General features: G+C 43.3%; 2 protein-coding genes and 2 non-coding genes across 5 annotated transcripts in view; 3 read left to right on the forward strand and 1 right to left on the reverse strand.

The window, feature by feature from the left end:
- LOC144698102 (uncharacterized) overlaps positions 1–23,673 on the reverse strand; it is an 862,314-nt gene that overhangs the window by 88,526 nt on the left and 750,115 nt on the right. The gene's annotated exons all lie outside the window — the stretch shown is intronic.
- Positions 10,125–11,576, forward strand: LOC144698144 (uncharacterized). The gene is made up of 2 exons (XM_078570086.1): positions 10,125–11,193; positions 11,356–11,576. The coding sequence occupies exons 1-2, from the start codon at positions 10,340–10,342 to the stop codon at positions 11,543–11,545; spliced, it is 1,044 nt and encodes a 347-aa protein (XP_078426212.1). The 5' UTR covers positions 10,125–10,339; the 3' UTR covers positions 11,546–11,576.
- On the forward strand, positions 15,211–15,283 carry trnav-aac (transfer RNA valine (anticodon AAC)). Its single transcript has one exon. It is a non-coding gene; the product is annotated as a tRNA-Val (tRNA).
- trnav-cac (transfer RNA valine (anticodon CAC)) lies at positions 16,915–16,987 on the forward strand. Its single transcript has one exon. It is a non-coding gene; the product is annotated as a tRNA-Val (tRNA).

Consider the following 23,673-nt stretch of genomic DNA (forward strand, 5'->3'; position numbering starts at 1 on the left):
TGAAGCCTCTCCGCCCACTCTCCTCGCTCTAATCCTCTCCACCTACCCAGCGGCTCCATTAGTCAACCGCAGTCCATTATTTCTCGCTTCTCCGGCTAACGCCAGGCACAATCTGGCCGCATTGCGCATGCTCCGGTTATGCCCAGCAGTGCGCATGCGCAGGAAGCTCCTGTGGTCTGGATAGGATACATTCTGCCCCGCGGAGAATGCTGGGTAAACATCCCACCATTGAAAGATGGTCCTGTTGAAAATTATACTCTTTGTTTTCCGATTTCGGTTGGAGCCATTAGGGCAAAGATGTAAACTTATTAAAATCAAATCAGCTAACCTGCTCCTCGCTAATAAGAATGTTCTGATTGTGCAACAGATCCTTTGAACTTTTAAAGCTCGAGTGCTAGCAGGTGGGAAAATAGAATAACTCCCTCCGCACAAGTGAAGTATCTGAATGGTGTTCCTCCAGTGTGACTGAGCTGTTGTGTCAATAAATGGGATAACCGAGAGAATCCATTTCCACATTCAGCTGGTGAATGATATTTTGTGGTGAGATTTTACTCATGAGTTTCAAGCTCAGACAAGGATCCAAAACTCTTATGATAATGAGATCCACACTCTTAACATTATCCAGTTAAAGAAAAGCAAAATACTGCAGATGCTGGAAATCTGAATAAGCAACAACAAAAAATAGTTAACACATCTGGTAACATTTTTGGAAAGGGAGGCATAATTTACATTTAAGGTCTATAACCTTTCATCCTAACTGCACCACATCAGTTCATAGACCTGAAACGTTAAGTCTGTTTATCAATCTCCAGATGCTGCCAGATATGCTGAGTACTTCCAGCATTTTCTGTTTTATCTCTGGTTAAGGAAGTTGCTGCTGAATTGCACATTAGATTTATTACTGACTAAGTTATATTTATTTTCGACCTTGGCAAATGGAAATTCTTCCACTTATCAACCCTGTAAAAACACTTTTGTTATCTTAAATTCCTTGATCAGGTCACCCCTCACTCACTTTCCCAGAGAAAACATTTCCACCCTGTTCAAACTTTCTTGGTAGGTATAATCCTTCAGTTACAGCAACACTCCAGTAACTTATTCTTGCATCTTCTCCAGTCCTTATAATATGGAGACCTGGGCTAATCTGAGCAGCAAATGCACCATTGTCCCCAAATGCCCGTATGTTGCAGCATTTTAGTCATTTTCCCATGAGCTGAATAAAAGATTGGATGGGCCGAGCAGATCCAACAAGCCAGCCTGTAACACTATGGAGTCTCTACTCCTTACAGTGAAGCAGTTGGCCATTTCACTCTTAATTCTTCAATTATGACATGCAGAATAGCGTGTCTGAGAATGACAAGATTTGAGCATGGTGACAGTAGGTCAGGTTAAGTTCAGTTAATGATTGCTGAACAGTGATAGGGGGAACTTGCAATTAATGTGCACCTTCATTGTGCATTTTCCAGATTAAAATGAATTGATCTTAGCCTTGAGTATATTCATAAGCAGCAATCAGACGAGTGACCAAGTAATCGTGTATTTTTGGTGTGTTAGTTAAAACATGAATGTTGGTCCCACCGCACCAGGAGAACTCCCATGTGGACAGTACGTGGAGCTGAAAACTCTTGTGTTCATTTAGAACCTTTCACGCCCTCAGAACAGTGGGGGATTGGGGAGGCAGTGGCATTGTGATGGGACTAGTAATCCAGAGACCCAGGGTAATGCTCTGGGAACTTGGGTTCAAATCCCACCAAAGCAGATGGTGCAATTTGAATTCAATTAAAATCAGGAATTAAAAGTCCAATGACAACCATGAAACCATTGTTGATTGTTGTAAGATCCCATCTGGTTCATTGATGCCCTTCAGGGAAGGAAATCTGCCGTCCTTACCTGGTCTGGCCTATATGAGACTCCAGACCCACAGCAAGGTGGTTGACTCTTAAATGCCCTCCGAAATGGCCTAGAAAGCAACTCAGTTGTATTAAAACCACTAAAAACAAGTCAGCATTGTTGGTGTACCTACACCACATGGATTGCAGTAGTTCAAGAAGGCAGCTCAACACCACCTTCTCAAGGGCAATGAGGGATGAGCAATAAATCCCACACACATCACATGAATGTATAAAAAAAATGTATCAATAATCAGGACACTGTTACATTAATAATCAGAATCCTATTGCATGAATAATGAGGATCCTCAATGCTTGGGTTCCTATTATATTAATGATCAGAGTCCAATTACTTTAAGATTCAGGATTCCAACACATTAATAATCAGGATATTATTACATTGATAGTCTGGTGCCTATTGCATCAACAATCGGGATCGTCTTATATAAATTATGTAAATATTAATAATCAGGATTCTATTACATTAATAATCAGAATCTAATTACATTAATTACATGGTTCCTACTGCATTAATAATCATCTGCCTATTGCTTCAATAATCAGGAAGTTATTGCAATTATCATTATGCTAATACATTAATAATCAAAATTATTTCAATTATGATAGAAAGGTAGGTAGGAAGCTAAGTTGTGAAGAGGACATAAGGAGGCTACAAAGAGACACGGATAGGTTAAGTAAGTGGGCAAAGATCTGGCAAATGGAGTATAATGTGGGCAAATGTGGAATTGACCATTTTGGCAGGAAGAATAAAAGAGAAGCATATTACATAAATAGTGAGAGATTGCAGAGCTCTGAGATTCAGAGGGATCTGGGTGTCCTAGCGCAGGAATCACAAAAGGCTTGTTTGTAGGTACAGCAAGTAATTAGGGAAGCTAATAGAATGTTATCATTTAGTGTGAGGGGAATTGAGTACAAAAGTAGGAAGGCTATACTTCATTGTACAGGACACTGGTGAGATCATATCTGGAGTACTGTGTATAGTATTGATCTCCTTATTTAAGGTAGAATCTAAATGCTTTATAAGCAGTTCAGGGAAGGTTTACAAAACTAATACCAGGAATAGACGAGTTGTACTGTGAGGAAAGACTGGACAGGCTAGGCTTGTATCTGCTAGAGTTTAGTAGAGTAAGAGGCAACTTGGTGGAAGCATGTAAAATGTTGAGGGGTCTTGACAGGGTGGCTGTGGAGAGGATGATTCCACTTGTCAAGAACTAGGGGTCATTGTTTAAAAATAAGGGGCCACCCATTTAAGACAAAAATGAGAAGAATTTTTTTTCTCGCGGAGGCTTGAGAGTCTTTGGGACTCCCTCAAAAGGCAGTGGAAGCAGAGTCTTTGAATGTTTTCAAGGGGAGGTAGATATATTCTTTATAAATAAGGGGTTGAAAGGATATCTGGCGTAGGCGAGAGGTTACAGTCAGAACAGCCATGATTTATTGAATGGTGGAGCAGGCTCAAAGGGCCGAGTGGCCTATTCCTGCTCCAAACCCAAGCACAAAGACTTGGGTGTATATATGCATAGATCATTGAAGGTAGCAGGGCAGGTGGAGAGAGCAGTTAATCAAGCATATAGCACCCTGGGCTTTATTAACAAGGGTATAGAACACAAGAGCAGGAAGGTTATGCTGAATTTATATAAGACACTCGTTAGACCTCAGCTGGAATATTGTGTACAGTTCTGGGCACCATATTATAGGGAGGCTTGATTGCTTAGCAAGCAGAAAGACACCCAGCAAGGATGACATGCCAGCTGAACTGCTCAAGCACGGAAAGTCCCATCTACTGCCTCACCTTCATGATCTCCATCTTCTTGGTTGGAACGTAGGATCCATTCCACAGGACACGTGTGATGCAAGGATCATCACAATAAACAAGAACAAAGGTGACAGAGGAGATTTCAGCACCTACAGGGACATCTCACTCCTTCACGTCACTGGGAAGACCTGTGCTGGGTTATGCTTAAAGATGTCATCTACTTGCAGGCCAAGTACATCCAGAAGAACAGTGCAGTTTCTGTGCTTCTGGAGAGTGGGAGATGTCTGTCTCACAGGAATACAGCTCACAGTAGTGTGAGACATTTGTTTACTTCCATCGGTCAGTACTTCACCATATGCTGATTTCAGGGGATTAACTTTGATGATGGTTGGACCATGTGCCTTTGACTCCATCATCCAAAGCACGGAGGTTTCTATTGGCACAGGCAGTTTGGATTTCTTGTCATAGGCTGATCCAGTGTTTATTTATACAGGATCTCCCTGTCTTTTGCACAACTGTCGTGGCTACATTCAAGTTATGCAGTGCTCTTGCTGTTGGGTCTCAAACCAGTCTCTGTTGTGGGTTCCACCTTTACCAAATGTTGCTGCTGCTGTGTTAGAAATGATTTAACTCAGCGACTTCCAAACTTCATCAATATCAATGAAAGCAAAATACTGCGGATACTGGAGATCTGAAACAAAAACAGAAAGTGCTTGAAAAACTCAGCAGGTCTGGCAGCATCTGTGGAGACAAAAACACAATTAATGTTTTGAGTTCAACCATCATATTCAACTGGAAGCGAACTCTGTTTCCCTCTCCATGGATGCTACCAGACCTGCTGAGTTTTTCAAGCATTTTCTCCTTGTGTTTAATCAATATCAATGTTAATTGATGACACTTTTATTGATGTCCCTGTAAAATATTTTACTGTTGTGTTTAATGTTCCTTATTAATTTAATTTCATAAAGAAGGTGCAACTGAAGAAGAATGTGCAAGTCAGTAACAATTGTCAGCAAAGATTAATCAGCACTTTCTAATTGGAGATGTTAATCAGTGGAACCTTTCAGACACTGAATTGTAGATTTTACACCAAAGATCAATTTAGGATTGAAGTAAAAGTTCATAATTTTATTACAAATGAGTTTATAATGAGAGATCTTGAGGATTAAGGGGAAAGATCACAGGTTGTATGTTTAAAAAGGGATACTGCAGCCCTGAAAATCAGCAACATCTGCAGAATATTAAACTTCAGTCACTTATAGTGGTTGTAAACATCAGCAGAAACAAATCAAATCCTGGATGAGATTAGCAGCAACAATAGCAGCAAAATCCAACCCCTGTAATCACTTATGAATTTGCTGATGTGTCAGCAGGTGGGATGACCGAGTGTATCCCTTCCCACACACGGAGCACGTGAATGGCCTCTCCCCAGTATGAGAACGTTCATGTAACAGCAGGCTAAAGGACTGAATGAATCCCTTCCCACACATGGAGCAGGTGAACGGCCTCTCCCCAGTGTGAGTGCGTTGGTGTGCAGTGAGGCTGGATGACTGTCTGAAGCTCTTTCTACAGTAGGTGCAGCTGAATGGTTTCTCCTCAGTGTGAATTCGCTGGTGTGTCAGAAGGCTGGATGAATGAGTGAATCCCTTTCCACACACAGAACAGGCGAACGGCCTCTCCCCAGTGTGAACTCGCTTGTGTGCATTGAGGTCGGATGAACACCTGAACCTCCTTCCACAGTGAGAGCAGCTGAACGGCCTCTCCTCAGTGTGAATTCGCTGGTGTAACTGCAGGCTAAATGACCGTGTGAATCCCTTCCCACACATGGAGCAGCTGAAGGGTCTCTTCCCTGTGTGAATTTGTTGGTGTGCCATGAGGCAGGTTGACTTAGTAAATCCCTTCCCACACATAGAGCAGGTGAACGGCCTCTCCCCGGTGTGAATGCGTCGATGAGCTTCCAGCCGGGATGGATAATAAAATCCCTTCCCACAGTCCCCACATTTCCAAGGTTTCTCCATGGTGTGGTGTCTGGCCTTTGTGTCTCCCCAGTTGGATGATCAGTTGAAGCCTCATCCACACAGAAAATACGTGTATGGTTTCTCCCCACTGTGAATGGTGTGATGTTTTTTGTTAACTGGTTAAAGCTCTTTCCACAGTCAGTGCACTGGAACACTCTCACTCCAGCTGAAATATTCTCCCACAGACAGCAGAGAAACATTTCTCCTTCCACATTCAAAGGCTGATGATTTTCAGGTCCTGATGAATGGAAAGACTCAGTTAAATCTTGATGTGAAGTTTTTATTTAAGTTTCCCGTCTATAAATCCTCCCCTTCCAATATTCTGTAAAAGGAATTTCGAGAATTCTTAATTGTAAGTCCACAATAGAAATTCAAACCAATTTTAGTTTCTATGGAACATTTTTCCCCTTCTTGTTCCCCCAAAGCTGTAAATCCCCGTCCCACAGACTCTCCCTCCTCCCTGGGCTGAAATCCAAACCCATCTCACCATCTCCACCATTTCTTTCCTCCACCCCCAGTTTACTCCCTCCCTCTCCTCTGCCTGGGTTAATTTCTCCAGCTCCTGTCTGCAGACTGACAATAAAATCAAAGAGTCTTATTAAGGTTTTGGGGCCTCCAGCGGGTGTTTCTGAAGCCTCCCCGCCCACCTCCCAGGGTTTCCTTCCTTCCCTCCCACAGATCAGATCCTCATTGATTTGAGCCCAAAGTGTAACCTCTTGTTTATTGTCTCCCCTCCCCCATCCTCTGATGTGAACCATCCTCCGCTCGCTGACCCAGGATGGCGGCCGTTAACCTGGGCCTGTTCCCGGGAGGGAGAAGCCCCGCAGCTGCAAACCAGGAGCTGACAATTATTCCTCAGGGTTTGCGGATCCACAAAGTGTTTCCAAATCCTCCCCGTCCAGCCGCCGGCTCCATCGCTCCCTCCCCCCCCGGGCCTGTCACCGCGGGGTAAACACGAGGCCTGGGGCCTACCCCAGAAGTTGATCCAGTTCCCAGTCCATCCGCGGTTTCCATTCCTACCCTGTGATCACAATCTCCTCCCGCCTCCCGAACCGTCCGCTCCTCCTCCCTCTGTCACCATGACTGACACTGAGCATGCTCAGAGCGCACACCCACACTGCACCTGCGCACTAGTCATTGATCGGGGACTTTCTGCAGCGCGGTGTGTTCAGGGTAAACAAGCCGCCATAGGGACGAGTCAGTGATCATAAAGTTTTTTTTTGTCTGGAATGCACTGCCTGGGAGGGTGGTGGAGGCGAGTTGTCTCACGTCCTTTAAAAAGTACTTGGATGAGCACTTGGCACATCATAACATTCAAGGCTGTGGGACAAGTGCTGGTAAATGGGGGTAGGTCAGGCGTTTCTCACGTGTTGGCGCTGACTCGATGGGCCGAAGGGCCTCTTCTGCACTTTGTGATTCTGTGATTAAGCTCCACCCTGCATTTTCTCTATTCTACTAATGCCTCCGCTGATTTGCTCCCCTTGTACCTGCTAAAAGCCTCTCTTTTCCTTCTCATCATATCCTGAATATCTCTGGTCATCCATGGTTCTCTGGGCTTGTTACTCCTTCTTATCACCCTAGAGGAAACATGTTGAGCCTGTACCCTTCCCATTTCCTTTTCGAATGCCCCCCACTGCTCTTCTGTAGATTTCCCCACAAGTAGCTGTTCCTAGTCTACCTTGGCCAGATCCTGCTTTATTTTACTAAAATCTGCTCTCCCCCAATCCAAAACATTTTTTTTTTGCAACTTGTCTATTTTGTCCAAAACAAGCTTAAATTGTACCATGTTGTGGTCACTATCACTAAAATGCTCCCCACATGCGCGTTCATCCCTTTCCCTGTCAGCAGGAGGAGAGTATATTGTGCATGTCTATCCTGGACTGACAGGGATGGATTTTGAAAACTCTTTTTACAGGGGGTTAAAAGGGGAGGATTTACACACACCAAACACAAACCAAGAGAAATGTATTTTTCCTCTCAATGTCTATCCTGGACTGACAGTCATGGATTTTGGAAATTTCTTTTCCAGGGTATTAGAGGCAGAGGATTGACGGACGGGAAACTCAAACCAAACATCACATCAAGATCTGACAGAGTCATTTGATTCATCAGGACCTGAATATCATCAAACTTTTAACGTGGAAGGTAAACAACTTATCTGTGTGCAAAGATTTCAAGTAAGGGTAAGAATAATTAATTAGGGGAAAGCCAACTTCAATGGGGTAAGAATGGATCTGACCCAGGTAAGTTGGAATTTCAAAGGGAATGGAGTTTAAAAATCGGGAAGTCTTGCTCAAACTAGATAAGGCACTAGTTGGACCACGCCTAGAATACTGTGAACAGTTTTGGTCCCCTTTTCTAAGCAAAGATATACTGGCATTGGAGGCAGGCCAGAGAAGGCTCTCGAGGTTGATCCTGGGTATGGATGGATTTTTTTATGAGGAGAGGTTGAGTAGGCTGGGCCTGTACTCAGTGGAGTTTAGAAGTGTGAGAGGCGACCTTATTGAAACATATAAGATTCTTAGGGGTCTTGACAGAGTAGATGCTGAATGGGAGAGTATAGAAATAGGGGGCATAATCTCAGAGTAAAGGGTCGCTCATTTAAGACAGAGACAACGAAGAATTTCTTCTCTCAGTGGGTAGTGAATCTGGAATTCTTTACCGCAGAAGGCTGTAGAGGTTGGGTCGTTAAGTATATTCAAGGCTGAGATAGACAGATTTTTAACCTGTAAGAGAATCAAGGGCTATGCAGGAAAGTGGAGTTGAGGATTATCAGATCAGCTATGACCTCATTGAATGCCGGAGCAGATTCGATGGGCCAAATGGCCTACTTCTGCTCCTACATCTTATGGTCTTATGAATCAAAAGTTGGCAGGTGAAACTGTAACTGAACAATGCACTGCCTTCAAAGAAGAGAGTTCTGACACAGTAAAGATATATTGCCATGAAGGGGAAAGGTAGGGTAAACAAATCCACAGCCCCCTCGATGAGAAAAGAGATAGAGATTGAGATAAAGGAGAAAAAGTGTGCTTATGACACATGTTAGCTGGATAATAAAACCAAGAACCAGGCTGAATAGAGAAGGTTCAGAAGGTTTTGGAAAACCAAATAAGAAAAGCAAAGAGAGCATGAAAAGAGACTGAAAGCAAACATGGAAATAAATCAAGAAGTCTTCCGTGGGCATGTAAATAGTAAAAGAGTGGTAAAAGGAGGAGTGGAGGCAATTAGGGACCAAAGAGGTGATTTAGGCATGGAGGCAGGGGGTATGGATGAGGTATTAAATAAATATTTTGTATCTGCCTTTACCAAGGAAAAATATGCTGCACAGGTGATTGTGAAAGAGGAGATAGTTCAGACCCTTGTGGGGTTTAAAATTGATAAGGAGGAGATATTGGATAGTCTGTCTGACAAAGTTGACAAAGCCCCAGGACTGGATGAGATGCATCCAAGGATACTGAGGGGAAATGAGAGTGGAAATTGTGGAAACGCTGGCCATAATTTTCCAGTCTTCCTGAGATTCAGAGTTGCTGACACAGGGACTGGAGAATTGCAAATGTTACACCTTTGTTCAAAAAAGGTGTAAAGAGAAGCCAAGCTTCTACAGACCAGTCAGTTTAATCTCGGTGCTGGGGAAACTTCCAGAAATGGTAATTCAGGACATATTTAATAGTCACTTGAGAAAATGTGGGTTAATTAAGGAAAGCCAGCAGTTACTTGTTAAGGGAAAATCACGTTTAACTAAGTTGCTTTAGGTTTTTGATGAGGTCACAGAAAGTGTTGTTCAGGGTAATGCTGTTAATGTTGTGTAACATGGACTTCCAAATGGCATTAGATAAAGTACCATGCAACAAACTTGTGAGCAAAGATTATAGCTCATGGGATAAAAGGGACAGCAGCAACATGGATACAAAATTGGCTGAGTGACAGGAAACAGAGAGTCATGGTTAATGGATGTTTTTCAGACTGGAGGAAGGTTAAGAGCGCAGTTCCCCAGGAGTCAGTGTTCGGACCCGCGCTGTTCCTGATACATATAAATAACCCAGACCTCAGTGTTCAGGCACAATTTTGAAATTTGTGGACAGAGTCTTGAGTGGGCATAGACCACGTAGCAGGTTCCCTTCCCTGAGATGAGGAAAAATTTCTTCACTCAGAGGGTGGTCAACCTGTGGAATTCTCTACCACAGAAACCTGTGGAGGCCGGGTCACTGAGTATAGCCAAAGAAGAAATTGATCATTTTTTGGATATTAGGGGCATCAGGGGGATTAGAGAGAAAGCAAGAATATGGCGTTGAGATAGAGGAACAGCCATGATCATATTGAATGGTGGAGCAGGCTCAAAGGGCTGAATAGCCTTCTCCTGCTCCTAATTTCTATGTTTCTGAAGGATATTAGTGAACCAGTTGGGTTTTTAGGACAATCCAGCAGTTTTCATGGTCACTTTTCCCTGGTGCCGGCCCCACAAATTACCAGATTCGTTCAGCTCAATTTCACAACCTGTTTTTGTGGGTTCTCTCTCACTCCCTTTTTCTGTTTTAAATCAATTTCACAGGGTATTAGAAGGAGAGGATTTGCAGTCGGGAAACACAAACCAAACATCACATCAGAACCTGACAGAGTCGCCCAATTTGTCATAACCTAAATATCATTGGATTTTGAACATGGAAGGAAAAAGCACCGTTCACAGTGAGGAGAAACCGTACATGTGTTCTGTGTGTGGACGAGGCTTCAGCCAATCATCTGACCTGTCAGAATATAAATGCCGTCACAATGGGATGAAACCATGGAAATGTGGGGAATGTGGGAAGGGATTCAAATCCCCGTCTGACCTGGAAAGTCATTGGCGCACTCACACTGGGGAGAAACCGTTCACCTGCTCCGAGTGTGGGAAGGGATTCACTCGTTCGTCCTATCTGCTGATACACCAGCGAGTTCACACTGGGGAGAGGCCATTCACCTGCTCGAAGTGTGGGAAGGGATTCATTCAGTCATCCAACCTGTGGACACACCAGCGAGTTCACACTGAGGAGAGACCTTTTAAATGTCCGGACTGCGGGAAGTGCTATAAAGGTTCCATGGAACTGATGCGCCATCAACGTGTTCACACTGATGAGAGACCATTCAGGTGCTCTCACTGCGGGACTGGGTTCAGGTGGTTGTCTCAACTCACTGCGCACAAGCACAGTCACACTGGGGAGAGGCTGTTCACCTGCTCTGTGTGTGGGAAGGGATTCACTCAGTCATCCAAACTGCTGAGACACCAGCATGGGCACAGTGATGAGAGGCCATTCACCTGCTCCATGTGTGGGAAGGGATTCATTCAGCAATCCCATCTGCTGACACACCAGCGAGTTCACACAGACGAGAGACCTTTTAAATGCCCAGACTGTGGGAAGTGTTTTAAAAGCTCCCAGGACCTGATGTCTCATCAAAGTGTTCACACTGGCGAGAGGCCGTTCAGGTGCTCTCACTGCAGGACTGGGTTCAAGCAATCATCTCAACTCATTGTACACCAGCGAATTTACATTGGGGAGTGGCTGTTCACCTGCCCTGAGTGTGGGAAGGGATTCACTCAGTTATCTACCCTGCCAACACACCACCGGGTTCACACTGGGGGGCAACCATTCATCTGCTTTGAATGTGGGAAGGGATTCACCCACCCATCCAACCTTCTGAGACACCAGCGAGTTCATACTGGGGAGAGGCCGTTCACCTGCTCTGAATGTGGGAAGGGTTTTACCCAGTCATCCAACCTGCTGACACACCAGCGAGTTCACACTGGGGAGAGACCATTTACATGCTCTGAATGTGGGAAGGGGTTTGCTTATTTATCTACACTGCAGAGATACCAGCCAGTTCACAAGTAACGACAATGGTTGGATTTTGCTGTTAATCACATCCAGGACTGAATTATGTGTATTGGGGTCTGTTTCTGAAGATGTTAATAAACTCCAGCCCAGTTATTCGGGCTGATATTGTAAATAAAGGTCAATTAGATTAGCTTTGTGTTAAACACACAGTGTCTTGAGTCTTTTCAATATTTCTAACCTAGGTTAGTTCCTTCTGAAGTGCTCTCTCTCACCCCTGTCCCCTCCATCCTCACTTCCAACAACAAGTGTGAGGAGCTCATGGAGCTTCTTTGTCACTAAGATTGAGACAATCTGATCAGCTGCCTCTGCTGCTTCCTTCCCTCCCTCATCGGCAGTGGCTGTGATTATTTGAATTAGATTTTTACATAATCACTTGGTAAGTGATCAGGTGTCACTGAACATTTGACAGAAAATTGTTCCATTATCATCCTCACAGTGACTGTATCTTGCAGACCAAGTGATTCTATCTACACCAGCCTTTCTGGAGAAGATCACCAGAGAAGAGTGAAGACATTACAGTCCACAGCCCAGCTCATAGTGGTGCACATATCTGATAAATCCAATTAAAATGCAGAGTATATCGGTTTGCTACAGGTTTATCAATATACATTGATTATCAATCATACGAAATAGGAATTATAGTTCCTGGGTCCCTGGTTTGAAACCAGGCAGAAACATTATCAAAACATATTTTAAGTGTGAGCAATAATTCATCTTTATTGTTAAACATTAACTGTATGTAATACCTTACAGCCATGTGACATTAGCTCTTCCCCTCTACAGTATGTACACACTGAAACTAGACAGAATCTTCCACTTGTTCCCATTTCCAGTCCTGATGGTTCAGAAAGCTTCCCTCAAACCTGCATTTGCCAGCTGATTTGTGTAAGGTTATTAAAGGCTCCTGCAGCATGATCTCCATCACGAACAGTCGGTCAAAGCTACATTTCAGACAGGGCAACAAACCCATCAACGATTCTGTCTTCCCTGCTCCGTAGTGAGTGAGACCGGGAAAAGCAGTAGGATTTTGCCCCACCCTCTCCAATCACCCACTGCGAACAGAAAGCAGTGACAGCAACTTCAATCAGTGGGTTACTGCCCATTCTTGGGATGCAAGATACTCCAATACAAGCCAAACCTCCTAATACACCAAGCACAGATTCAGATGATTAACTTTAAACATTGCTGCTGTTTTCCGGAGTGAACCCCAGCTCTCCATTCCTCCAGTAGTGTCACCGCATTTAAATGGAGTCTGTCTCCACCCCGCTTTGTTAACATCACAGTTGTTGGGTTAGGAGTGAAAACGGCTCTTTTCTTCACTGGAAGAGTGGGAGTGCAGTTTGTAGGCATGGGTCTGATATGCAATGAATGATGATTGAATATTTTTAAGGCAGAGGTAGATAGATTCTTGTTAGGCAAAGGAATCAAAGGCTATCGGAGTTAGACGGGAATGTGGAAATCGAAACACAAGATCAGCCATGACCTTATTGAATGGCGGAGCAGGCTTGAGGGCCCGAATGGTCTACTCCTGTTCCTATTTCTTATGTTCCTTTGACAGTTTAAAAGTGGCAAGTTCCACTCAAGCTCCTGCACCAACAGAATTGCTCAGAGTCACAGAATTAAAATAGTCACTTCCTGGAGGGCTGATTGCATCGGGTTCACATCCAATCAGTTGAGAATGGTCTAATTCATAAGATTACAGGAAGGAAATTAAGGAACTGTACCTGAAATTATCCAAGTCACAGTGAAGAACGAAATGTTTGTGCCGGGTAATGGAGGGGAAGGATTAAGAGTTTTCAGTGTGGGACAGAACTGAGAGCAGAGAGAACTGATTGATACAGAATGGCATCATCATCCCTTTTGTGCTTTTTTCATTCATTCATGGGATGTAGGCAGTACTGGCTGGGCTAACATTATATTGGCCATTCCTAATTGCTCTTGAGAACTGAATGGCTTGCCCAGCCATTTCAGAGTCAACCACATTATTGTGCATCTAGATTCACATGTAGGCCAGACCAGGTAAGGACAGCAGATTTCCTAAAGGACATTTGCGAATTGGATGGGTTTTTAATGACAATTGGTGGTTTCATCATTTCGACTTAATTCAAATTTCACCACCTGCCATGGTGGGATTCAAACACTACCCTGGGCCTTTGAAGTACTAGTCCAGTGACAATACCAGTCCGCTGCCCCCTCCATCTCCCCTCCCAACCTATCACAGACCTTCCCTTTTGTTCTTTCCTCCTCTCCTCTGTATCTGTTTCAAACCTGTTACATCTCTAGCATTTACCAGTTTTGATGTAGCATAGTGGTATTTTCACTGGACTGGTATTCCAGAGACCTAGGGTAATGCTCTGGTGGTCCAACCATAGCAGGTGGTGAAATTTGAATTCAACAAAAATCTGGAATTAAAAGTCTGCAAAACCCCATCTGGTTCACTAATGTCCTTTAGGGAAGAAAATCCACTGTCCTTACCCGGACTAGCCTACATGTGGCTGACTCGTAACTGCCCCCTGAAAAAATGGGCAATTTAAGGATGGGCAATAAATGCTGGCTTAGCCAGTGATGCCCACATCCCATGAACGAATAAGAAAAAAACTATTAACTCTGTTTCTCTCTCTGCCTGCTATTTCCAGCTTTTCCTGATTGAAAAGGCAGGAGTCACTCTGTAAAAAGAACAAAAGGGAAGATCTGTGATAGAGAGCGAGGCAGGATGGATTAACTGACACAAGAATGATGGACAGGGCAGCACGGAGCTGGTGATGGTGGACCCGGGTGGTTCGGAGTCAATGCTTTCTCCATCACGGCCTGGGCTCGATGGCCGGTGACCAAAGGTTAACCAAACAAACCATTTTGTGCGAGAAACCTGTCAGCAGTGTCAGTGAACTGAAGGGCAGTAACGGGTAAAGAGATGATCATCAGTGATTTGAAGGCTTGCTTGTCAGCTTCCCTGGTCAGTCCAACTATTAGAAACCTCCAAACATTCTGGCAGCTCAGCACTGCCCTGTTTGCGACACAAATATTTATCCTCTGTAAGATTCCGGTCCAGGAACAAAATTATTTCAAACCAAATGAATCAAACGAACAATTGAAGCACGTGATCTTGGCAGGGCCCTGTTAAACTCCGGAACAAACATTTTCCTCTGTAATATCGCACCGTCGATTGAAGGGCTGTGGAGCAAAAGTAATAAGATTGTAAAAATACTAAGGTTGAAAAAACAACACTTTCGCAAATTCGATGAGATCAATTGTATAATTATATCATGTCCATCTGGCGAAGTATATTAGGAACCCAAGTTCAAATCGTCGTGTGAACCTTGTGAATTAAGGCAAACCAGGCATGGATTCTGCAGAAACGACTTTTTCAAAAGGGAATTCAGCAATTTCATGAAAGGGAGGGAAAAACTGGTTCATTAAGAGAGAGAAGCAAATTGCGATTAATTAGTGTGCTCGTTTAAAAGGGGGCCTCGGATCGGATGTTGGAAGGGCCTCTAATGGCTTTGCTGGTGCTAGGCCATTTTATGATGACATTGTTACATCAGTCTCGCTGCAGCGTTCCTGAGAATCGCAACTGTATTTAATTTGTCTGCAACAGAGACTCCGATTGCTGCAGCGTTACAGCGCAGTTTAGCATGCCAGACAGGCTTAGTAATACCACAGCAGTTTCTGTAGTGTAGTGGTTATCACGTTCGCCTAACACGCGAAAGGTCCCCGGATCGAAACCGGGCAGAAACATTATGAAAACTTACTCATTAAATTGTGAGGATAATTTGCATCGTTAAAGCTTACCTGAATCTCCAATGTTGCAGGCATAATGCATTTGCTCTCACCGAGGTCATAAAACACGTGCAACAAAATCAGAATACCCGCAAAAACTCAGCAGGTCTGGCAGCATCTGCGGAGAGGAACACAGTTAATAAATAAAAAAGAGGTGAAATATAAAAGATATATGCGATGTTATATTTCACCTCTTTTCTGTTTTTACTTAGGTCTGTTGAAGAGTCATACGGACTCAAACGTTAACTGTGTTTCTCTCCGCAGATGCTGCCAGACCAGCTGAGTTTTTGCAGGTATTTTTATTTTTGGTTTGGATTTCCAGCACCCGCAGTATTTTGCTTTTACCTGCAGCAAAATCAGTACGTCTTTCGATGCAGCTTAACAGTTACTCACCATGTCAAAGGTGTCTCATTGCAACGTGTGCTCACAAAGACAGACAAAAAGTGATCAGATCTAATTAACGCATCATTCTCAAGCCTATTCCCAAAAAAATTCTTGGATTTTGTTTAAAAGCTAACTGCGCTCAATTTCAAATGAGCACCATATGATTTGCATTACATGTTGACTGACATTCTTTCGTCTATCAGTCATGTTTGCAATTCGGGGCTGGTGTATATTTCAGAGAGTCTCAATTCAGACGAAGGCATCAATAACAGATAAAATATGAATATTAAATATAGAATAACGGAACAAATACTGAGTTTCTTTAATTTCGTCTTCCAAGGATGAGAAGGATGTTCCTAATGATTGAGCAGAAAGCATTGCACCCGGAGACATTTGCTGGACGGACACGTCTACATTTTGAAATTCAAAACAAGCTGAGGCACCAGGATCAAATCAACAGTTGCTTCCCTGCAACAAGTGACATGGACCCTCAGTCCAACCGTTGGAAACCTCCAAACACCCTGGTAGCTCAGCACTGCCCTGTTTGTTCCACAAATATTTATCCTCTGTTAGATTCCGGTCCAGGAACAAAATTATTTCAAACCAAATGAAGTAAACGAACAATTGAAGCACGCGATCTTGGCAGGGCCCTGTTAAACTCCGGAACAAACATTTATCTCTGTAATATCGCACCCTCGGTTGAAGGGGTCTGGAGCAAAAGTAATAAAATTGTAAAAATAGAAAGGTTAAAAATAACACTTTCGCAAATTCGATATGAGATCAATTGCATAATTACATCATGTTCATCTGGTAAAGTATATTAGGAACCCAAGTCCAAATCGTCATGTGAACCTTGTGAATTAAGGCAAACCAGGCAAGGATTCTGCAGTAACGACTTTTTCAAAACAGAATTGTGTAATTTACTGAAAGGGAGAAGAAATAGATCATTTAGAGAGAGAAGCAAATTGTGATGAATTAGTTTTCTCGTTTAAAAAGGGACCTGAGATCGCATGTTGGGAGGGCCTCTTTTGCCATTGTTTGGATACATGGTGCTAGGCCATTTTCTGATGACATTGTTACATCAGTCTCGCTGCAGCGTTCCTGAGAACAGCAGCTGTATTCCATTTCTCCGCAATACAGACCCAGATTGCTGCTGAGTTACAGCGCAGTTTAGCATGCCAGACAAGCTCAGTAACACCACAGCAGTTTCTGTAGTGTAATGGTTATCACGTTCGCCTCACACGCGAAAGTTCTCAGGTTCGAAACCGGGCAGAAACATTATGAAAACTTACTCATGAAATAGTGAGGATAATTTGCGTCGTTGAAGCTAACCTGAATCTCCCATGTTGCAGGCAATAAGAGGTCACAAAATGAATGCAGCAAAATCAGCACGTGCTGAGATTCTATGACACACTTGAGTGGATAGATATCCGTATTTCACTGCGCTCACATATTAGCAGCTCGTTTAGTCAACAAGATAAAACAATGGATCTTTCGATGCAGCTTAAGAAAGTTCCTCACCATGTCAAAGGTGTCTCAGTGTAATGTGTGTTCATAAAGACAAAGAGGGAGCAGATCTAATTAACGCATCATTCTCAAGCCTGTTCCCTGTAAAATTCTTTGATTTTGTTGAAATGCTGACTGTTGTGCTACATCTCAAATCAGACCCATTTCAAATGCAGTACCTGGTGACACATTCTTTTGTTTGCCAGTCAAGTTTGCAATTCGATGTTGTCTATCTCACAGAGCCTCAAGTCAACCAAGGGCATCAATATCAAATACATTAATACTGAATGGTGAATAAGGTAAAAAAATTGCTGAGAAAGGTTTGTTGAATTTCTTCTGCTGAGGAGAAGTGTGTTCATAATGATTGAGCAGAAAGCATTGCTGCCTAAGACATTTGCTGGACCGAGCCTTCTGCATTTTGAAATTCAAACAAACTGAGGCACCAGGTGGAAACCAAGAGTTGTCTACCTGTAACAAATGACATGACCACTCAGTCTAACCATTGGAATCCTCCAAACATTCTGGTAGATCAGCACTTTTTCCTAAACAAATATGTATTCTATAAGATTACCTTCCCAGAACAAATGCATTTTAAACCAAACGAACGAAACAAACTATGCCAGCCTTTGATCTTGGCAGGTCTCTGTTGAACTGTAAGAATGATTTCCCACTGTGATATAACACCCTCGATTAGCCGTTTGTGGATGAAATGTAATTAATTGTATAAATCAATCAGAAATAATGAGATGTTTGATCAGAAAAATAAGCACTTTTGTCAATTCGATATGAAATCAATAGAAAAAGTAAATAATGTTCATATGCATAGCCATGTAAGAAGCACTAGTCTAAATCTTCATGGCATTGGGTGAGGGAAACAGTGTTAATTAAGGTAAAATAGGCATGGAATCTGCAGCATCTCCTTTTTCAAAAGGGAATTGTGCAATTAATTGATATTCAGAATAATAACAGGTTTATTAAAAGAGGGAAGGAAACTGAGATTAATTCGTTTGCTCTTAAAAAAGCTGATCGAGACAGGATTATGGAAGGGCCCCGTATGCCATTGAATAGATACATGGTGCTTTGCGGTTTTATGATTACATTGTTATATGAATCTTTCTGCAGCATCCCTGATAATACCAGCTGAATTCCATTCTACCGAAACAGAGACCCAGAGTGCTGCTGCATGACAGCATGGCTTAACATTCCGGATAGGCCCTGGTCAGTCGGACAGCTCACCCCTTCATTCTCCCCTGATTCCACTTCCTAAAGAGTTTGTAATTATTCATAGAACTGGAGACTGGGTTTCCTGTTTTGGTTCCTCCTCCATTTTTCCACCTGCCAACTAACAACATTTTCCAAAATCTCGTCACAATGTTCCGCCTTGCACCATGTTCAGGGGTGAACACATTCAGTTTTGTGGAGAGACTATAAAGGCTGGGATCGTTTTCTTTAGAGCAAAGCAGGTTAAACCGAGTTTTCATGGTGTTGTTTAAAATTATTGGGCTGAGGAAGGGATCGGCGGCGGGCGGTTTGATAGAGCAGTTAGGGAGAAACTGTTTCCACTCTCGAGGGTCAGTCACCAGAGGACTGGAGTTTATGATAATTAAATAAAGACAGGCTTGCATTTATATAGCACCTTTCCCGACCAGCGGACGTCTCAAATCGCTTTCCAGTCAATGAAGGACATTGTAAAGTGTCGTCATTGTGGTGTAGGAAACACGGCTGCCAATCACCGCTCAGCAAACTCCCACAAACATTAACGTCATAATGAGCGGATAATGTGTCTTTGTGACGTTGATTGAGGGATAAACGTTGACCAGGAAGCGGGGAGAACTCCCCTGCTCTTCTTTCAAATAGGCTTATGGCATCTTTTACATTCTGGCGCCTACATCCCGTTCATGTCTCTTTTTTCCGTACTGAATATGAAAGGACCTGCACCGAGTCGTGGTTTCCTCGGTTCCCTGGTAGTTTTTCCTCTTCCTCTATTCTGAAGCCCGATACAAAGTGATCCTGTGGCATACCTGCCATTTCCTCGGTTTCAATTACAGTATCGCTTGTCTTGCTAGTCTTTAGGAGCACTCATTGCTATTAGCCATCTTTGAGACGGGGAGTAAGTATGTTAATCTGCATCTGTAAACAAACTGCTAATAGGTCTACCGAGTGACAGTTGAAAATGGTTCGTGTGTGATGAAATGTGCTTCTTTTTCGTTTCTGGGATGTTTTTCAGCGCATCTGTAAGAGCAATTGCCACGTGGCCGTACGATACTGTATTTAATATTTAACAACACAAGTGAATTATCGAACTTCTCTTCACATTTACAAGTACAGGTTTTGATAATGTTTCTGTCCAATTTCAAACCGGGATCTTTTTGTGTGTTTGGCGAACGCGATAAGCACCACGCTACAGAATCACTGTGCTGCCGAAACCCAATGGACCTGTCCACAATGTTAACCTGCGCGGTCATGCAGCAGCACTTTGGGTCTTTGTTTTGAAGAAATGGAATTCAGCTGCTACAATCAGTAATTCTGGAATCAGACTGATTTAGCAATGTCATCTTCAAATGACACAGCGCATTAGGAGACAATTCGGCCCATCGTGTCTGTCAGTTTTTTACAAAGAGCTTTCCAACTCGCCCTAATTTCCTTCTCTTTTTCCATAACCCTGATTTTTCTCCCTTTTCAGTTCCCTTTTGAAAACTCTGAGTGAAGAGAAACAATATTGAAAGAGGTGCAGGAGTTTCTGCAGTGCCCATGCGCACTGTGTGATCATTAACAAAGTTTCCCAGACCCAAAGACATTAAGAGTTGGACTTTAGATTCCGATATAATTTTTGAACCAAAAATGTATTTATGCGGCTGATTTCATACCGAACTTTCCAAAGAGATTGATTCAGATCAAGCATGTCCTCGTTTTTCTCAGTCGCTCTATACAATCTAATTTCCCTTGCTGTACAAACTGTTACAGAGACTGTTTTAGAAAAGAGGGAAAGGTTTGCTGCAGCTACACAAAGCCCTGGTTAGGTCACACCTGGAGGACTGTGGATAGTTCTGGGAACGGCACCTTATAAAGGATCAATATTTGCCTTGAAAGTTTCAGAGGAGCCGCATTGATTCTGTTGGTGGGTTTGGAAATTGAAAGTTGTCCATCCGCAGCTTGTGGCACAATTTCCCCTCACTGTTCACGTCATGTTCATGTCGAACACACTCGATGCTGTTATTGGCTGAACAAGTCTTCTGTGTTATAACTAAACATGCTGTTATTCGGCGCTCTCTCTCTTGCCGCCTGGGTTTGGCCCACATCAGGGAATGTTGTTTTCTTGTTGCTGTGTGAACTGTCACAATGAACTGATCCCGGAGTCTCTTTCCCCTGGGATCGACAAAACCCGTCACTTCTCTTCCTTCATTCTCACTCTTTCATTCCAAGTTTGAGTCGGTTCTCCTTTCGGGTTCTTCAACAAATCCATTTGGACGGACAAGTGGCTGAAATTTAATGTCCGGAAGTGTGAAGTGATTCATTTTGGTCGGAGAGGAGAGGAAACAGAAAATTCAGGTTACAATTTTAAAGGGGCTTCTGTGTTGCACAGCGAGTGGTTCGGATCTGGAATATATCAATTCGGTTCAGTTCCACGAGGGGGTGGACGCATTTTACCATCGCAAACTTCATTCACATTAGTTGTGTAGCTTCATATTAAAAAGGTTCAGGGAGAAAAAGCAGATTGGGAAGATGCAAGAGGAGATTGTTTCTTTCTGTATGTTTTTACATTGGATGCCGTTCAGTTACTGAGCGTTACAAAGTGGACGGCGATTGAAATTTCCAGTCAAGACAATGACAATTTTAGACGTCGCAGTGGCCGAGCGGTCTAAGGCGCTGGATTTAAGTTTCAGTCTGTGTGGAGGCGTGGGTTGAAATCCTATCGCTGCCAGAGTTTCAGACTGTCCGCATTTTCAATCAATTTTGCCATCCCCTTCAGTCATTGAGTTGGAGAGGGCTGCAGCACAGAAAAAGGCCCTTCGGCCCATCGAGTCTGCGCCGGTCAAACAAATACCTAATTATTCCAATCCAAATACTTCTTAAATGTTATGAGGGTTTCTGCCTCTACCACCCTTTCAGACAGTGAGTTCCAGATTCCCACCACCCCCTGGGTGAGAAAATTCTTCCTCGCATCCCCTCTAAACTTCCTACCCTTTACCTTAAAATCCGTCCACCAAGGGGAAAAGTTCGTTCCTGTGTGCCCTATTATGCCCCTCATAATTTTATGCACCTCAATCGTTTCCCCCCTGTGTGTGTTCGGTGTGCAGTGCTCCATTCTGGCGGAAAGATCGAGGAGAGGCAGCAGAAATTGCAGGACAGCCAGGAATAGATGGGGCTGCATTTCTTCATTCCCTTCTGTAACCACTCTGTTGTTTTATGTACAGAACATTAAAAGGTACATGGCGACGATGTACGGAACTGACTTGCTTATGTAATGGGTTTGAAACCCTTTAGAGTTTCCTGGTACAGGTGAAAATCCGACATTTTGAACCTGCAATCTACATTTAGTAGTTTACATTTCTCACTGTTCCTGTTTTAAGAATGAATTACAGAATTTATTATCTATTAAATGGACTAAAAAACCTTTCAAACACTTCCCTGTATTTTTCATTTCCGTTCATCTGCCGGCATTCATCAAATTTGCAGCTGGAAATGGAACAAAAACGGAGCCAATTTGGTGACATCCTTGATTTCTGGATGTTTGTCTCCCTTTAGGCCGCTGCCTCTATCGGTGCCTTTGTCTGTGTGTGTTCCTCTGCGTGTGTCAATGTGATTCAGTACCCTGAGGGGGATGAATGCATTTTTACCATCATAAACTTTACTCACTTTCGTTGTGCATCTCCATGGTAAATGACACAGAGAATTACAGTAGGTTTAAAAGTTGGAAGAGGACCTTAGCCTTTCTGGCGCTGTTGGCGTAACTCGTGGTTAAAATAGTGGACTTATCAAACTAGATGCTGTGAGTTCGATCCCTGCTGGTGCCTGTGGATAAAGTTTAGCTGAGGGAAGCGGTGGAAATGTAAACTGTGGGGAGGCGTATCTCGGCTGTGAAGAGATTTAGACACGTCAGGGTAACAAGGATAGAACATGGGAGAATACTTTCCAGATGTGCAAAGCTATTAAGAAGGTCTGACAGAAATTGAAAAAATGCTGAACCATTTAGGTACAACAAGTAATTAGGAAAGCTAATAGAACGTTATCATTTGCTGTGAGGGGGAATTGAAGTAAGAAGGTTATACTTCAGTTGTACAGGACAGTGATATCAGGAGTACTGTGTAGAGTATTGGCCTCCTTGTTTAAGGAAAATGTAAATGCGTTAGAAGCAGTTCAGAGAAGGCTTATTGAACTACCACCAAGAATAGGCGGCTTGTCTTATGAGGAAAGGTGGCAGGCTAGGCCTGCATCCCATGGAGTTTAGAAGGCTAAGAGGCGACTTGATCGAAATCTTTCAGATCCTGAGGGGTCTTGACAGGGTGGATGTGGTGAGGATCTTTCGTCTTGTGGGAGAATTTAGAACTAGGGGTCACTTTAAAAATAAGGGGTCGCTCATTTAAGACAGAGATGAGAGAAGTTTTTTCTCAGAGGGTTGTGAGTACTTGTAACTCTCTCCTTCAAAAGGCAGTGGAAGCAGAGTCTTTGAATATTTTTAAGGCAGAGCTAGATTGATTCTTGATCAACAAGGGGGTGAAAGGTGTTCGGGGTAAGCAGCAGGTTTCAATCAGATCAGCCGTGATCTTATTGAATGGCGGAGAAGGCTTGAAGGGCCGAGTGGCCTACTCCTGCTCCGAGTTCATATGTTCACATGTTCTTTGAGTCCAGACTGCTTCCTGGCTCAGTGCCCAAATGCCAAAAAGTCAAGGACGATTGAAATTTTCACTGAGCAACATGTAAACTGACAATGGATTCATTCGGTGCGATGGTGTGTTCCAGTTCTATATGTGCAATCATAGAATCAATTTCTATTTGTTGTTTTGAACCCAATATTTCTAATGGGCTGGATGTTATGCACATGTTTGATCTAATTTATCCCATTTACAAAAATAAATATTGGAAAACTATTTGTGTGGGAGGTTACTGGATAAAAGCAGGCCTGGAAATGGAGCAGAGAAAGAGGATCCCTGAAGTGATGTTCAGTCAGTTCAGGAGGATGGTTTCAGAGTGAATGGAGAAGGGAGAGAGTATCCCTGGGGTGATGTTCAGTGAGTTCAGAAGAAAGGCATGAGAGAGAATGGAGCAGGGAGAGAGGATCCCTGGGGTGATGTTCCGTGAATTCAGTTGTTTGTTGCGCCTGGCAGGCCGCAGGGCCTGGGAATTTCCACGATTTGTGCTCCCTGGTGTTCCTAATAAGCCCCAAACTGTGGTAATAATTTGCAGGATTACTGCTCGATAATGTGTTTGTGTCAGATCGGCCCTAGTCTCTAGGAATC

Source organism: Cetorhinus maximus, chromosome 23 (assembly GCF_964194155.1).
Source record: "Cetorhinus maximus chromosome 23, sCetMax3.hap1.1, whole genome shotgun sequence".
NCBI classification, from domain to species: Eukaryota; Metazoa; Chordata; class Chondrichthyes; order Lamniformes; family Cetorhinidae; genus Cetorhinus; species Cetorhinus maximus.